General features: G+C 38.2%; 1 protein-coding gene across 2 annotated transcripts in view; it reads right to left on the bottom strand.

The window, feature by feature from the left end:
- Nucleotides 1–13139, bottom strand: part of TMEM87A (transmembrane protein 87A) — a 51401-nt gene that overhangs the window by 4848 nt on the left and 33414 nt on the right. For both annotated transcript variants that reach the window (XM_036445115.2, XM_036445116.2), the window contains exons 15-17: nt 12577–12680; nt 10399–10472; nt 9663–9724 (exon numbers count right to left, since the gene is read on the bottom strand). In XM_036445115.2, coding sequence (XP_036301008.1) covers nt 9663–9724; nt 10399–10472; nt 12577–12680 — 240 coding nt within the window. The remainder of the gene's footprint in view (nt 1–9662; nt 9725–10398; nt 10473–12576; nt 12681–13139) is intronic.

The raw sequence follows: 13139 nt of genomic DNA, 5'->3' as shown, positions 1-13139 counted from the left end.
TTTAGGTTATAATGAGGCTCTGACTTCACTGATAAAAACCGTTAAACAAAACCATGAGACTGGTCTGGTACCTTTTCAGGACATATCCTTGTTTCCCCGAAAATAAGACAGTGTCTTATATTAATTTTTTCTCCCAAAGTTGTGCTAGGTCTTATTTTCAGGGGATATCTTATTTTTTCCATGTGCTAGGTCTTATTTTCGGAGGATGTCTTATTTTCGGGGAAACACGGTAGTAGCAAATCACCTAGTTCAAGATTTCTATCCTAGATAGAATCACTTACTGTCTTTGTTTTTAACAATGTAAATGTTGCCCTGAATGGTGTGGCTCAGAGGTCAAAGCATCAGCCCCACACTGAAAGGTCACACAATTCCCGGTCAAGGGCATGTACCTGGGTTGCAGTATGCTCCCCAGTGTGTGTCGGAGGCAACCAGTCCATGTGTCTCCCTCATATCAATGTTTGTTTCTCTTTCTCCCCCTCTCTTCCTCTCTCTCTAAAAAGAAATGAAATAAACACCCTCGGAGGAGGATTAAAAAAAAGTAAATGTAACAGACATTAAAAGATTTATAAAGCAAGGGGGCGGAGCTTGAAGATGGCGACCGAACAGTCGGACTTGTTCTGACTCTGGTCCCAGAACAGATAGAAACAGCGTCTGAGTCGCTCAGGGAATGTTGATTGGCAGCTAAGGGGCTTCGGAATTCTCTAGGAAGGTAAGGAAAGGTCCGTTGGACAAGATTTCCTGACCAAGAGGCCAGCACTGCCGCGGCTGCAGCGGCTCTCCCAGCGAGCTCTCGCGGAGAGAAGGCAGCGCCATCTTACCAGGAAAGGAGGAGCATCCCTGAGGCCTGGAAAAACACACAGCGGGGAGGTCCATCAAGCAGCTGAGAAGCCCGAATCGGCACGGGCGCGTGGAATCCGGGGAGTTCTTCGGTCACCCACGGAAAGGTCAGAGTTTGCGGGGACAGCCTAGGGGACCGGGGTCCCGCGGCCCAGGCAGCTACGGTAGCCGGGGAGCTCCAACCCCTCCCTCAGGGTAGCCGGGAGCGCGCACTACCGGCCGCCGAGCAGCACCCAAAGAAGGCTGCAGCGACACCTAGTGCTGGGTTTGACGTAATCCTCCCCAGAAGCGGGACTTGTTTAAAACGCCACAGGTCACTGGACAGAGCGTTAAGAATCTCGGCTGTTTCGCCAAGGGCGGAACATCTGGACACCTTGGTGCCTGATCCCCTTCACCTCCTTGCTTCTGAATACTAGGGAAGGACTGCCCAGTTGGACATATCCGGGGAAATTGCAGGGGGAAATTGCCTTCCTGGAAACAAGGGATCTGTACCAGAAGAGATAGTCTGGGAGCCAGCTGGCACCCTGCCAGCTAGAGCCATAGAGAAAGAAGGCCAGAGCAACCAAAAAGACTGGGAGGTCAAACCAGTAACACTGACACCTAAGAGCTGAATTACAAACTGCCCCCCCCCCCTTTTTTTTTTCTCCTTCTCTTTTCTTTTCTTTTATCTTTTAATTAATCAAAAATAAATGGACACAAATAACTAAGATATAGTCTACTTAAAATTAAGGATTACCTTACAAATCTGAGGTGCAGTGGAATGCTGGGAACTGCAAGACTTTTTGGGCCGAGAATCAGGAGTGCCAAATACATTAACAGAGGAAGTGAATGACCACTACTGGACATTTTTATGCTAATTTTACTATTATTTTATTTTCATTTTTTACCTCTTTTATTTAATCTTCATTTTTTATATCTTTTACTTAAGAAACGATTTTTTTTCCTTACTTGATTTTACCTTTTTAATTATTACATTTTTCAATCTCTATCATCACTATTACTACTGCTATTTTGCAATTTTTTTTTTTTTCCCTCTTCAGTACCATTTTATTTTTTTTCTTTATTTTACCTTGGGAGTAACCTTCATTCTATTTTAATCTCTACTATAGCATCATTCAACCCTATCTCAACTCGACCTTTACACCATCACTCTCTTGCTAAACTTTACCCTTTTAGTCTACGGTTTATCCTATCCCTTTCCGGCTTTAGTTTTTCCTCTATTCTTTCTGTATACCCCCTGCTAAAACTCTCACTATACTTATAGACCTATGTTCCAACCCCTGATCCAAGTGTATAAATACCAATCTCTGCACTATATTAACTAGTTAAAAAAAAAAAAAAAAAAAGAAAGAAAGAAAAACTGTTCTCCCCTCTATCCTTTTCGCATTGTTTGTGTGAAGGTTGATTATTGTGAATTTTTAGGCTTGTTAGTGAAATTGTTATGCTTATTACTGTGTTGTTATTGTTGCTTTGTATTTTTTTTAAAAAAAATACTCTGTTTTTATTTGTATCTTTTACTTTTGTATATCATAGCCTTACTTAATAATAGGGGATATTGTAGTTTGTATTAATCTCCAAGTATTGTTACTGGCATTAGCTGGGTTCAGTGGTTGTTCTATGGCAGTTTTCTCCACATATATATAGTTTGTTTCCCATTTCTCTTTTAGTTTGCTTCTTCTCTCTCTCTCTCTCTCGCTCCTTTCTTTTTTTCCCTGTTTTCCAACTTTATTTTGTCATTACTTTTTTTCCTCTTTTTCTATCTCTTTATCCCTCTTTTTTTTAATTTTATTTACTTAATTTTTTTTAATTTTAATTTTTACTTTTTAAAATTTTTCTTTATTTTATTTTTACCTTTCTTCCTTCTCTCCTATCCCCTAAGTTGCCTTTCTCTAGTGGTCACCTTTACTAAAGGTTATTAATATTGTAAGTACATTCCTGTTAAGTGCCTCTTGTGTTGTACCAGGTAGTGTTTGTATTTTGAAATTTTAAATCAACGCAGGAGAAGGAACACCACATAACCAGACATCCTGAGAAGAGAGGCCATGGGGAGACAAAAACATAGTCCGCACATGAAAGAAAAGCAGGCATCACCAGAAAAGGAAGTAAACGAGCCCGAGGTAAGCAGCCTACCAGAGCAAGAATTCAGAATAATGATCATAGGCTGGCTAAAAAGAATGGAAGAGAAATTTGACAATAACCAAGAAGAAATGAGGAAGAACCATGAGGAACTGAAGAAGAACCAAGAAGAAATGAAAAATGACATCGCTACCATGAAGAACTCAATAGAAAGCATCAAGAGTAGACTAGAGGAAGCAGAGGACCGCATCAGTGAGCTAGAAGATAAGATGGAAAAAAATACCCAAGTAGAGCAGCTTCTAGAAAAAAAGATTAAAAAGCAGGAGGAGAGCCTACGGGAGCTTTGGGACATTACAAAACAAAATAATATTCGAATAATAGGGGTTCCAGAAGGAAAGGAAACTGAGGTAGACATGGAAAAAGTATTTCAAGAAATAATGACAGAAAACTTTCCTGAAATAGAGAAGAAAAAACCCACACAAATCCAAGATGCTCGCAGAATCCCAAGCAAAATGAATCCCAGAAGACAGACTCCAAGGCACATTATAATCAAATTGGCAAACAACATCGACAAAGTAAGAATCTTAAAAGCAGCCAGAGAGAGACAGAAAGTTACATACAAAGGAACCCCCATCAGACTAGCAACTGATTTCTCAACAGAAACTTACCAGGCCAGAAGGGAATGGGATGAAATATACAAAGTCATGCAAAGGAAGGGTCTGAATCCAAGAATACTGTACCCAGCAAGGCTATCAATCAAAATTGAAGGGGAAATCAGGAGCTTCACAGACAAAAAAAGACTGAAGGAATTTATCTCCACCAAACCAGTAATGCAAGAAATGCTAAAGGGTCTACTGTAAAAATAAAGAAATAGGAAGTGAAGAAGGAACACGGGTATAGAATAAAAATGGCGTCAAATGTGTACCTATCAATAATAACCTTAAATGTAAATGGATTAAATGCTCCAATCAAAAGACATAGGGTAACAGATTGGATAAGAAAACAAGACCCATACATCTGTTGTCTACAAGAAACCCACCTCAGAAAAAAAGATGCACACAGACTGAGCGTGAAGGGATGGAAAAAAGTTTTCCAGGCAAATGGAAATGAAAAAAAAGCTGGGGTAGCAATACTTATATCTGACAAATTAGATCTCAGAGTGAAGGACATAATAAGAGATAATGAAGGCCATTTCATAATACTAAAGGGAACAATCCAACAAGAAGAAATAACCCTGGTAAATATATATGCACCCAATACAGGAGCAACCAAATACATAAAAAAACTGCTGGAGGACATTAAGAGAGAGATTAATAGCAATACAATCATAGTAGGAGATTTTAATACCCCACTGTCACCCTTCGACAAATCATCTAAACAAAAAAACAGCAAAGAAATATCGATCCTAAGTGACTCACTAGACCAGATGGAATTAATTGACATCTTCAGAACACTCCACCCCAAAGCCACAGAATATACATTCTTCTCAAGTGCACATGGGACATTCTCAAAGATAGACCACATTTTGGGTCATAGGCAAAGTCTCTTCAAATTCAAGAAGATAGAAATCATATCAAGTATCTTCTCAGACCATAATGGCATAAAACTGGAAATTAACTACAATAAAAATAATCCAAAGAAATCAAACACATGGAGACTAAACAGCACGCTATTAAACAAGGACTGGGTTACCAGAGAAATCAAGGAAGAAATTAAAAACATCCTGGAAACAAATGACAATGAAAACACAACAATCCAAAATCTATGGGACACAGCAAAAGCAGTCTTGAGAGGGAAGTTCATATCCTTACAAGCCTATTGCAAAAAACTAGAAAAAGGGGTAACAGATGATCTAACTCTACAACTCAAAGAGTTAGAAAAGGAGCAACAAGAAAAGCCAAGTGTAAGCAGAAGGAAGGAAATAACAAAAATCAGAGCACAGATAAACGACATAGAGACCAAAAAAACAATACATAAGATCAACAAAACCAAGAGCTGGTTCTTTGAAAGAATAAACAAGATAGATGAACCTCTAGCCAGGCTAACTAAGAAACAAAGAGAGAGGACCCAAATAAACAAAATCAGAAATGAAAGAGGTGAAATAACAACAGACCCCAACGAAATACAACAGATTGTTACAAAATACTACGAACAACTCTATTCCAACAAACTGAACAACCTGGAGGAAATGGACATATTCCTAGAAAAATACAAACTTCCAAAACTCGATCAGGAAGAATCTAAAAATCTCAATAGACCAGTGACTTGGGAAGAAATTGAAACAGTCATCAGAAAGCTTCCAGCAAACAAAAGCCCAGGGCCAGATGGCTTCACAGGAGAGTTTTACCAAACATTCAAGGAAGAACTAAAACCTATCCTCCTCAGACTTTTCCAAAAAATTCAAGAGGAAGGAACACTTCCAAACTCCTTCTATGAAGCCAGCATCACCCTAATACCAAAACCAGATAAAGACAACTCAATGAAAGAGAATTACAGGCCAATATCCCTCATGAACATAGATGCCAAAATCCTCAACAAAATCCTAGCAAATCGGCTCCAGCAGAGCATCACAAAGATCATACACCATGACCAAGTAGGATTTATTCCAGGAATGCAAGGATGGTACAATATCCGCAAATCAATAAACGTGATACATCACATAAACAAATTGAAAGATAAAAATCATATAGTCATATCAATTGATGCAGAAAAAGCATTCGATAAAATCCAACACCCTTTCCTGATAAAAACTCTTAACAAAGTGGGAGTACAAGGATCATACCTCAACATAATAAAAGCTATATATGATAAACCCACAGCCAACATTATACTCAATGGGCAAAAACTAAAACCATTCCCTCTAAGAACAGGAACAAGACAGGGATGCCCACTTTCGCCACTCCTGTTTGACATAGTACTGGAAGTACTAGCCATTGCAATTAGACAAGAGGACGAAATAAAAGGCATCCAAATTGGAAAAGAAGAAGTAAAGTTATCCTTATTTGCAGATGACATGATATTGTACATAAAGAACCCAAAAGACTCCATTAAGAAACTAATTGACTTAATAAATGAATTTGGCAATGTAGCAGGATACAAAATTAACGCCAAGAAATCCATGGCATTTCTATACACCAACAGTGAAACTACAGAAACAGAGACTAAAAAAGCAATTCCATTTACCATCGCACCAAAAAAATTAAGATACCTAGGAATAAATTTAACTAAGGAAGTAAAGGATCTATATGCAGAAAATTACACGACATTGAAAAAAGAGATAGAGGATGATGTAAGGAGATGGAAGAACATACCATGTTCATGGATTGGTAGAATCAACATCATCAAAATGTCCATACTTCCTAAAGCAATCTATAGGTTCAATGCACTCCCCATTAAAATACCAAGGGCATATTTCACTGACCTAGAAAGAACTCTCCAACAGTTCATTTGGAACAATAAAAGACCCCGAATAGCCACAGCAATCCTGAGAAAGAAGGGTAAAGTAGGAGGGATCTCAATACCGGACTTCAAACTGTATTACAAAGCCACTGTTCTCAAAACAGCCTGGTACTGGCACAAGAACAGACATATAGATCAATGGAATAGAATCGAGAACCCAGATATCAACCCAAATCAATATGCTCAATTAATATTTGACAAAGGAGGAAAGAATATACAATGGAGTCAAGACAGTTTCTTCAATAAATGGTGTTGGGAAAATTGGGTAGACACATGCAAAAGAATGAAACTAGATCACCAACTTACACCATACACAAAAATAAACTCAAAATGGATACAGGACTTAAACATCAGACGGGAAACCATAAAAATACTAGAAGCATCCTCAGGCAGCAAAATCTCAGACGTATGCCAAAAGAACTTCTTCACTGATACTGCCCCTAGGGCAATGGAAGCTAAAGAGAAAACAAACAAATGGGACTACATCAAAATAAAAAGCTTTTTTACAGCAAAAGAAACCATCAACAAAACAACAAGAAAGCCCACGGTGTGGGAGAACATATTTGCAAATAACACCACTGATAAAGGTTTAATCTCTAACATCTACAGACAGCTGATACAACTAAATAAAAGGAAGATGAATGATCCAATTAAGAAATGGGCAAGGGACCTAAATAGAATATTTTCAAAAGAAGACAGAAGGAAGGCCAAAAGGCACATGAAAACATGCTCACTAATTATACGAGAGATGCAAATCAAAACAACAATGCGGTACCATCTCACACCTGTCAGAATGGCCAACATCAACAAATCGACAAACGACAAGTGTTGGCGAGGTTGCGGAGAAAAAGGAACCCTCGTGCACTGCTGGTGGGAATGCAGACTGGTGCAACCACTGTGGAGAACAGTGTGGAGTTTCCTCAAAAAACTTAACAAAGTGGGAGTACAAGGATCATACCTCAACATAATAAAAGCTATATATGATAAACCCACAGCCAACATTATACTCAATGGGCAAAAACTAAAACCATTCCCTCTAAGAACAGGAACAAGACAGGGATGCCCACTTTCGCCACTCCTGTTTGACATAGTACTGGAAGTACTAGCCATTGCAATTAGACAAGAGGACGAAATAAAAGGCATCCAAATTGGAAAAGAAGAAGTAAAGTTATCCTTATTTGCAGATGACATGATATTGTACATAAAGAACCCAAAAGACTCCATTAAGAAACTAATTGACTTAATAAATGAATTTGGCAATGTAGCAGGATACAAAATTAACGCCAAGAAATCCATGGCATTTCTATACACCAACAGTGAAACTACAGAAACAGAGACTAAAAAAGCAATTCCATTTACCATCGCACCAAAAAAATTAAGATACCTAGGAATAAATTTAACTAAGGAAGTAAAGGATCTATATGCAGAAAATTACACGACATTGAAAAAAGAGATAGAGGATGATGTAAGGAGATGGAAGAACATACCATGTTCATGGATTGGTAGAATCAACATCATCAAAATGTCCATACTTCCTAAAGCAATCTATAGGTTCAATGCACTCCCCATTAAAATACCAAGGGCATATTTCACTGACCTAGAAAGAACTCTCCAACAGTTCATTTGGAACAATAAAAGACCCCGAATAGCCACAGCAATCCTGAGAAAGAAGGGTAAAGTAGGAGGGATCTCAATACCGGACTTCAAACTGTATTACAAAGCCACTGTTCTCAAAACAGCCTGGTACTGGCACAAGAACAGACATATAGATCAATGGAATAGAATCGAGAACCCAGATATCAACCCAAATCAATATGCTCAATTAATATTTGACAAAGGAGGAAAGAATATACAATGGAGTCAAGACAGTTTCTTCAATAAATGGTGTTGGGAAAATTGGGTAGACACATGCAAAAGAATGAAACTAGATCACCAACTTACACCATACACAAAAATAAACTCAAAATGGATACAGGACTTAAACATCAGACGGGAAACCATAAAAATACTAGAAGCATCCTCAGGCAGCAAAATCTCAGACGTATGCCAAAAGAACTTCTTCACTGATACTGCCCCTAGGGCAATGGAAGCTAAAGAGAAAACAAACAAATGGGACTACATCAAAATAAAAAGCTTTTTTACAGCAAAAGAAACCATCAACAAAACAACAAGAAAGCCCACGGTGTGGGAGAACATATTTGCAAATAACACCACTGATAAAGGTTTAATCTCTAACATCTACAGACAGCTGATACAACTAAATAAAAGGAAGATGAATGATCCAATTAAGAAATGGGCAAGGGACCTAAATAGAATATTTTCAAAAGAAGACGGAAGGAAGGCCAAAAGGCACATGAAAACATGCTCAAAGTCACTAATTATACGAGAGATGCAAATCAAAACAACAATGCGGTACCATCTCACACCTGTCAGAATGGCCAACATCAACAAATCGACAAACGACAAGTGTTGGCGAGGTTGCGGAGAAAAAGGAACCCTCGTGCACTGCTGGTGGGAATGCAGACTGGTGCAACCACTGTGGAGAACAGTGTGGAGTTTCCTCAAAAAACTGAAAATGGAACTCCCATTTGACCCAGTAATCCCACTCCTAGGAATATATCCCAAGAAACTAGAAACACCAATCAGAAAGGATATATGCACCCCTATGTTCATAGCAGCACAATCTACAATAGCCAGAATTTGGAAACAGCCTAGGTGCCCGTCAGCAGATGATTGGATCCAAAAACTATGGTACATCTACACAATGGAATACTATGCTGCCATAAAGAAGAAGGAATTCTCATCATTTGCAGCAACCTGGATGGAATTGGAGAACATCATGCTGAGTGAAATAAGCCAATCAATGAAAGAGAAACACCACATGACCTCACTCATTTGTGGATAATAAAGAGCATTATAAACTGATGAACCAAAAGATAGATATAGAGACAGTAAAGCAACAAGCAGATTGTCAAATTACAGCGGGGAGGGGAGGAGGATCTGGGGGAGATAATAGATCAACCGAAGGACTTGTATACATGCATATAAGTACAACCAATGGACATAAAACTATGGGGAGGGAGGGGATATGGGGGAGGGAGGGAGGGGGGCAAAAAAAAAATCATTAAAATATGTTAAAAAAATAAATAAATAAATAAATAAAAAAAAAAGATTTATAAAGCAAGCTTAAATACAGCACAGGTGAGGAAAGTCATTGAACCTGCACGTTCTGCTGAGCTCCACCACAGGCTGGAGGGCAGGGCAAAGGAAAGAAAAGAAGTCACACTTACTGCTTTGTTTGCTTTACTATTTCCATTTGGTTCTTGTTTGGTACTTCTCATTTTCATCCCTTCTGGAAAAGGGGAAAAAAGGAGATTGGCTAATTATGCCAATATACAAGCAAGTATTACAAAAATAGATTCAAACCTTTAAGTTTACTGACATTGAATTATATAACAGATGCTTCTCTATCTTTACATTTACGCTGGGAAATTCAAAGCCAGATTTCCAGCTCATCTCTGGTAAGTAAACTGAACACTTAATATCCAATTATTTACAGAGTTTACCATAGCTTCATCTTAAGATTCATGCCCTTATTTTTGCTTCCCCCTAACTTCACCCCCACACAGCTATAAAATAATAATGTTACACAGTTGACCTTTGAACAAACATGTTTGAACTGTGAGGGTTCACTTATATGTGAAATTTTTTCAATAAACACAATAAATGTATTTTTTTTCTTATGATTTTAATAATACTGTCTTTTCTCTAGCTTACCTTATTGTAAGAATATAGCATATAATATATAAAATATGTGTTAAATGACTTTATGTTATCAGTAAGGCCTCCTTCTAGTCAACGGTAGGCTATCAGTAGTAAAGTTTTTGGGAATCAAGTTATACAATACATGAATTCTCAATAGTACCTCTAACCCCCATGTTGTTCAGGGTCAACTGTACTTACTTTATGTCTAAAAACCAGAAAAGCATATTTAAGGCACAAATAAAAGGTAAATTTTATCACTACCAAAGCTTTCTTTGAGCATAGGTTCCTTTTGTTCATCGTCTTCCTCTTCTTCAGACAAAGGTGAAAAGGCAAACCTGAGAGAACAAAGGCAGAACGTAAGGGAAAAAATCAGGTAACTACAAAAGCTGCTCCGTTCTCTGGACTTGACAGGACTGACTGTTGAAGCTCCCAATTACAGTCATTCATAAAATCAGTTTGTGAATAATAAAATAATTCCCCTTTGTAAAGCTCTCGATTGCCTGTATTAGCAAGGGAGAAGCAGGACAGTACCGTATTTATAAGTGCAGCTCAGCTACATGCTACCTATGACTTTAGCAAGCTGCTTATTCTTTATTCTCCCTGTGCACCTCCCGTTTCCCCATCTGCAAATGGGGTTAACAGAACATTACTCAGAGGTGTTCTTTGAAAAGTAAATAAGTCACTTTAAAAAAAGTACTTTAAGTACGATAATATCCGACACACAGCAAGCATTTTAAAAAAAAATAAATGTTCATTTACAAGCATATGTATCATTGAGAGTAAATTCTCATGTAATTTAAAATCTCAGCCTTCAATTAGGTAGTTGCTGATCTTGTGTGTCTCAAGTAATTTAAAATCTGTTTCCAAGTGTGGAAGTGGGAAGATGAAGGTCTAATCAGGTGCATCTCAGATATATTTCCTACACAACTTCCAAAAGACTCAGCAGACAGGTCATTCCTAGAATGCTTTATCTTTGAACTTGCACTGTACTTACTGCTGCCTGTTACTTTCATTTACCTTGTCATTAAATCTCCCTTCTGTGATTAAAAGAGAAAACTCTATAAACTAGGAATAATAGGAAACACCTATAACATGTTGAAGGCCAGCCAGACCCCACCCATGCACAAATTCGTGCACCGGGCCTCTAGTTAATAAATAATAATAATACAAGAATAAACTGTTCCCTGGCCAGTATGACTCGGTTAGAGTGATGTCCCATGCACCGAAAGGTCATAGGTTCGATTCCTACTCAGGGCACATCTCTAGGTCGTGGGTTTGACCCCAGGTCGGTGTACAGGAGGCAACCAATCAATATTTTTCACATCAATGGTTTTCTCTGTCTCTCTAAAGACAACAAAAAAATAAACTTTTCTTTTACAACTGTAAACCTACTTTTGCCTACCCCATCCTTAGATATAGCTAGCATGTGAACAGAGCAATAGATCAATGTTAAAGATAGTCATCAGCATGTCTAGGCTTTTTCTGAATGAGTTTATTTTATTTTATTTTATTTTATAAATATATTTTATTGATTTTGTACAGAGAGGAAGAGAGAGAGATAGAGAGCCAGAAACATCGATGAGAGAGAGTCATCCATCAGCTGCCTCCTGCACACCCCCCACTGGGGATGTGCCGGCAACCAAGGTACATGCCCTTGACCGGAATCGAACCTGAGACCCTTCAGTCCCCAAGCCGACGCTCCATCCATTGAGCCAAACCAGTATTGGCTTGAATGAGTTTAGATCTTTATTATCTTTCATACCATTAGTTTTTCAACTTTCTTCAAGAAACACAAATATTAAGAGTACAGTGTGAAAAGACAAGACTATTTCCATAGGGTAAAAGAATGCCATTTATTTTCTTTCTTAATATTTTACTGGTATGTCTAATTACTAAATTAGTTGATTAGTTATAGCATCTCAATCCTTTTCCTTCTTTGATGATATGGTTGTGTAATCTAAACTTTTAACTGTCTACACGCACAAAAGGAAAAAAAAAGGGAAAAAAAGGTATAGATAATCACAAAATTAAGATAATTCCTAAATAATTGAAATTTGCCTCTATTGTTACCAACTGGGCTAGGCAACTGACTATAGAAATTGTTCTTTCCTTCTGGACATTAGACAGGTACAACTCTCATTACCAGTGTCAAATCTATCTACCTTCTTTATTTTCCCATTCAAATATATCAGTTGTCAGAACTGATAGGGACCTCAGATCAATAGGTTCAATTCCCCCACATTATACAAAGAGGAAATTAAAGCTCAGATTGGTGAAAGAGGCAGCATGCCAAAAAATCACAATGCAACTTAACAGAAGAGCTGAAACAGGAACTTAATTCTCCTGATTCCAGACCCAGTGAGTGCTGACCCCGACACCCACTGCACCACCCTCATTTGATAACACCGTCTATCTGCGTAACAGGAAGTGTCCAAGAACCTCTGGTTGTTTGCAGATGGTCGCCAGAGAATCATGATGACAAAAAGGATCATGGAGAACAGCAACCGCCAGATGGCATCATCCACCCATAGCTCCCGCCAATCCTACCAAAGAGGAAAAAGTATAACATGTATTACATTATCTTCTTTCTTTGTTCAGAAGCCCTATGGCATAGAACAAGGATCACTTATTTATTAATTCAACTTATATTTACTAAAAGCCTGCTATGTGCTAGGCTATGTGCTAAGTGACTGGAATACAAAATGAAGAAACGTAGTTTCTTCCCTTGTAGTACTTACTGTTGTTAGAGAAAAGGCACCAACTAGCTAGCTAAGATTGCAGGTTCAATTCCCCAGTCAGGCACATACAAGAATCAACCAATAAATGCACAAATAAATAAATGGAACAACAAATTTATGTTCCTCTCTCTAAAATCAATCAGAGCATTTCTTTTAAAAAGACACCAACCAGCCCTGCTGGTATGGCTCGGCAGTTGAGTGTTGACCCAGGAACCAGGTCGGTTCAATTCCTGGTCAAGGCACACATCACGGTGCAAATTTGCC

Source organism: Pipistrellus kuhlii, unplaced genomic scaffold (assembly GCF_014108245.1).
Source record: "Pipistrellus kuhlii isolate mPipKuh1 unplaced genomic scaffold, mPipKuh1.p scaffold_m20_p_1, whole genome shotgun sequence".
Taxonomy (NCBI): Eukaryota; Metazoa; Chordata; class Mammalia; order Chiroptera; family Vespertilionidae; genus Pipistrellus; species Pipistrellus kuhlii.
This window is presented reverse-complemented; position numbering and strand designations above follow the sequence as displayed.